At 38.7% G+C, this 4,553-nt stretch overlaps 1 protein-coding gene across 1 annotated transcript; it reads right to left on the reverse strand.

Moving 5' to 3' along the window:
• Positions 1 to 2,140: 2,140 nt before the first annotated feature.
• On the reverse strand, positions 2,141 to 4,349 carry rps21 (ribosomal protein S21). Its single transcript, XM_066702320.1, has 6 exons — positions 4,245 to 4,349; positions 3,680 to 3,764; positions 3,147 to 3,210; positions 2,965 to 3,036; positions 2,433 to 2,488; positions 2,141 to 2,211 (listed from the first exon to the last, which is right to left on the reverse strand). The coding sequence occupies exons 2-6, from the start codon at positions 3,727 to 3,729 to the stop codon at positions 2,202 to 2,204; spliced, it is 252 nt and encodes an 83-aa protein (XP_066558417.1). The 5' UTR covers positions 3,730 to 3,764; positions 4,245 to 4,349; the 3' UTR covers positions 2,141 to 2,201.
• Positions 4,350 to 4,553: the final 204 nt, after the last annotated feature.

A 4,553-nucleotide genomic window follows, 5' to 3' on the forward strand; every position in this document is an offset into this window, starting at 1 on the left:
ACAACTGGTTTGCTTAATAACACTATGTAACATTTTTTGTTCCTGGGTAGTAAGTGTTATTTCCTAATTGCTTATGCCTCAAAAGCATAGAAAATGGCTATTATTCCCCACAAACTCTGCTTTTGTGACCAGGACAGTGATATTTTGAAGCTATTTCCAATGAGAAAACGGGCAAGTTTGTGTCTTTTCGTTCACATAAAGATGAAATAACATTAGGAAATAACACTTACTACCCAGGAACAAAAAAAATAATTAATAAAATGATACACGGTGTAATCCAACCACATCCATTAAACAGATTATTTCAGTTGTATATTTGCATTCACACAAAACTTACCACCAACATTAACCAAGTTTAAACAGCTCCATCACACAGGGAACCCTATCTAGTGGGGAGTAATATTTGTACTAGACTTCAGTGACTTTCCATGTTGATTTCAGTGAGGAGAGGCATGAAGCCATTCTTTAACGATGAGCCGAAACAGAAGGGGTAAAAATTTAAAACATACATTTCTAGTCTTTCATTGGATTCAAAATATGAACTGACAAATCTGTGAGTTTCAGTTGCCTGCAATATACATTTTTGATAAATTCTATAAAAATAAAAATAAGTTCCTACATTGAGGCTAAACCTATACATCTTTACACTACCTCCATGAAGTAGGCACCCCATGTGTTCAGAATATGAATCAAAATATACGCATTCGTTTGTGCTGCATTTGTGCTGGTTTGTGCCGCAAAAATCATCGTTTGTGCCGGTATGGTTCCCGTGATATTAAAGATTATATTTTATGAGCTGTGACGTCACTCAGCACCCCATCAACCTCCAAATCGCACCAAAATAGTCTCTTTAGTTTGTGCTATGTTTGTACTGGTTTGTGCCATTAAAATAAATATTTGTGCTATTTTATTTCTCGAGTTATTAAGCGATACTTAAATAATGTAAACTGCACCGATGAAAACAAATACGGCACAAACTGGCACTAACGTAGCACAAACGAAAGACTATTTTGGTACGATTTGGACGTTGATGGGGTGCAGAGTGACGTCACTCATTAAAAAAGAATCACTTAATAACTCGAGAAATAAAATAGCACAAATGTTTCTTTTAACGGCACAAACTAAAGATATTATTTTGGCGCGATTTGGAGGTTGATGGGGTGCTGAGTGACGTCACAGCTCATGGGAACAATACCGGCACAAACGATTTTTGCAGCACAAACGAATGCGTATATTTTGATTCATATTTTGAACACATGGGGTGCCTACTTCACGGAGGTCTTTACACTAACAGATTGGGGGAGGTTGTTTTTGTTTTTGGAAAAATGCACCATGCAAGAAGTTGAATTGGCCCTCATCGAGGAGTTTCTCAAGGAGAAAAACAAACTACTGAATTACAGCCCCATTAAAGTTATTCCATTATAGCAAGCTGAAATAACCTCTACCCTTACATAACTTAGTTTTTTTTTTTTTTAACTTTCGCTCCAATCATCATTGTCTGCAAGTCTTGGTTATAAATCAGTTGATTACTTTAGCCTTTTAAGCTTCATTTTAACCTTTTCAATAAGTAAAAACTCACCTCCAAAATATTTTCTAACTATTTTAAAGTTATATGACCTTAACTATTATCTACATATAATAGAAGATTGCTACCATTTGCTACAATACCAAAATCTTTTACAACAGTTAGTAAGGATATTTAAAGTGTGTTCTAATATATTATGTGAATTTTTTCCAAAGCATTACACAGTCCAAACAATTGATGCAAGATGGGACCTAGTCAACATGGGTGCATTAGCACTTCACTGCCTGTGTTAATACACTATCTTTAAAGTAAACTTCTATGATATTTCTAATTAAGGTAAGGAGATACAATTTAAACACTGTAGAACAGATTTATATAATGCAAAAATGGTAAACATTTGCTGACCATTAACAATGCAACTGCTCGAGGGCAAAGCAAGTCTGCTACAACACTGTTTAACTTGGTAAGATGTTTTGGGCTCCTGAGGACCGTGTTATATCGGGGTACAGGTGAACGTCAATTTGTATCAACAAGAATCCAAGGTTTTCAATCAAGGTTTATCAGGATAGACTGAAGGTTTTCCTGACTGTCTAATTCTTGCAATGATTCAGACAATTTTTATTTTCATGTTTTTTTATTGTACAAAGAAAAAAACTTCAAAAAGAAAATCTTCCATTTAGAAGTTCCTGAAACGAAAAAAGAAAAAAAAAATCTATTAGAAATAGTCATAATGATGTGCATTACTTGGTCATGCTGACTGCATTCAGTCTGTCCTACTGAACAGGTCTGGCTCAGCAGTGCATCTTAAACAGAATATAACCTTTAAAATCTAAACCAATAAAAGGGTCTACAAGCAGTTACATTACCCACCCACCACTACTTCTACTGCAATTTAAAACCTGCTTACTTTGCAACAATGCTGTCGTTTCTCGCGAGCCTCAGAATGGAGTCATCAGCTTCACCCTAGAAGAAAATGTCCTCATTAAAATCCAGCATCTTCAACCCCCCCGGCACCCCCGAGACCCAGGAAACTGACAGTACAGCGTAGGGCCGTTTATGAACTCAATTTGGGGGTCTCCCCAGCAATTTCCTGGTCGGTATCTTTTACATCTCATCAGGATATTACAAACAGTGAAAGATGTTTTACCAGCATCTGAGCTTTTTTTTTTTTTTAATGAGCAGAACTGCATATTTGAATAACACGGTCAACCGCAGCAACGGTGATCCCTTTTGCATTCCCCATATCAAATAATGACTTTGATCTCTTCCATACACACAATACGTGATATAACTGCTGCACTGAATCAATTCAGTAAAGGGAATACAATGAAACCCAACAAGATCCCCTGATTTAGCGGTTTAATTTGTACAGAACTGCATCAATACACAGGATAACTAACGTGAATAAAATCGATGCAAGAGGGAGGGAGGGTGCCTACCATTCTACGGATGGCTCCACAGATGGCGTAAGTCTTGAACTGCCCATTGAACCTGCCTGTGACTTTGTCAACCTGACGAGGGGAGAAAGACGGGGGAGAGTTATTTACATTCCAAAACAGGTGGAAACAAAAGCCCGATTTAAAAAAGTGACTGAATGAAAGTAGTGCATGTGAAAACTCACTTCAGCAATGTTGATCTGAATAGACGCATGGTCCTTAGCACCGATGATGCGGTTGCTGGCGGAGCTAGAAGAGGAAAAAGAGGATGTTTAAATGGACTGTGCTGAACCTAAAAAACAATGATTTGCAGAGTACACCACTAACCATGTGCAAATGGCATCAGCACAAAGTGACAGTGCTTCAAGGAAATACTGAAGGGATATGGTGGATTGTTTAACAATGTCATGACACCTTACACTTAACACTTCTGCCAGATTGAACATAACTAGGCAAAGCAATACTAATTGTAAGCAGCCATAAAATAGACCATTTACCTTCATAACTAACTTAACACTCAATCCATCATAACATCTCATGCAAACCTTGAAACTGGAGCATCCCAAGCCAGTGACAAACGGATAGTTTAACGGAGGAAAAGTTAAACATCCAAACACAAGTAGATATACTGGAAGATAACTGGATTACTGCTACAAATAATTCTTAATTTTAGAAATTGCACTATAATTGACGTAACATTTTCAACCCCAATACTCACCACTTGCGGGGGACATAGAGGTCCACGAATTCACCGGCGTCGTTCTGCATATTGATTTATTTTCAGGTAAACGTCACACGGTGACCTACAGGGAAAACGCACGGAATTGGTTTAATGTAACCCCAGCTATACGACTGTACACAGCTTTTCACAGGTCTCAGCCAAAATCCACCCTACACGTATCGCACAATACGCCCCGCTGACGAACAGGCCTAAGCATCTGCGATGTCCACCATCTCCATCGGGTGAAATAACCCATTCGCAGAACATTGTAAAAGTAAAAACTGCAGTCGAATAAAACTGAAGTAAGGATGTGAAGTCCCGACGCACACACTTCACAGCATCGGCCAGTAACGCGCCGCACGCCTGCACGACACATGTGCTGCGTTCACCCCGTCGCCGTTTATTCGTGACGGTATTCGGCAATAATCGCATATTGTATTGTTTAAAGGATACCTATATAACGGACGTCGGTTTGTTTCGGATTTATTATCAATAGATACACGTTATGTATGAGCTTTATTGTATTTTTCACAGTTTAAGCAAGAGCGGCTCTTTCTCTTACCTCTGCGCCGTATAATGGCTGACACGGAAAGGAAGCGCGTGGAGACAGGAAGTTGTCATAAGCCGAGAATTCATGCGAGCTGCTTCCGGGTCGCGCGTGTCTGCGCTGCTGCCGTTTCTCAGCGGCGTGTGACGTCATTTTCTGTTCTCCTTGCAGTGTCCAGCCGATTGCAGTTTTAACATTCTCGCTCTTTCAATTATGTAATATATTTTGGCTATTTCTCTGATCTGTTTATTTATTTTTCTGTCTCTGTTATTCCAAGCATATTTGTGTCGTTTCTGTATCATTTTGACCAGGTTTCACAGACAT

The sequence above is a fragment of the Amia ocellicauda genome, chromosome 4 (assembly GCF_036373705.1).
Source record: "Amia ocellicauda isolate fAmiCal2 chromosome 4, fAmiCal2.hap1, whole genome shotgun sequence".
In the NCBI taxonomy this organism is placed as follows: Eukaryota; Metazoa; Chordata; class Actinopteri; order Amiiformes; family Amiidae; genus Amia; species Amia ocellicauda.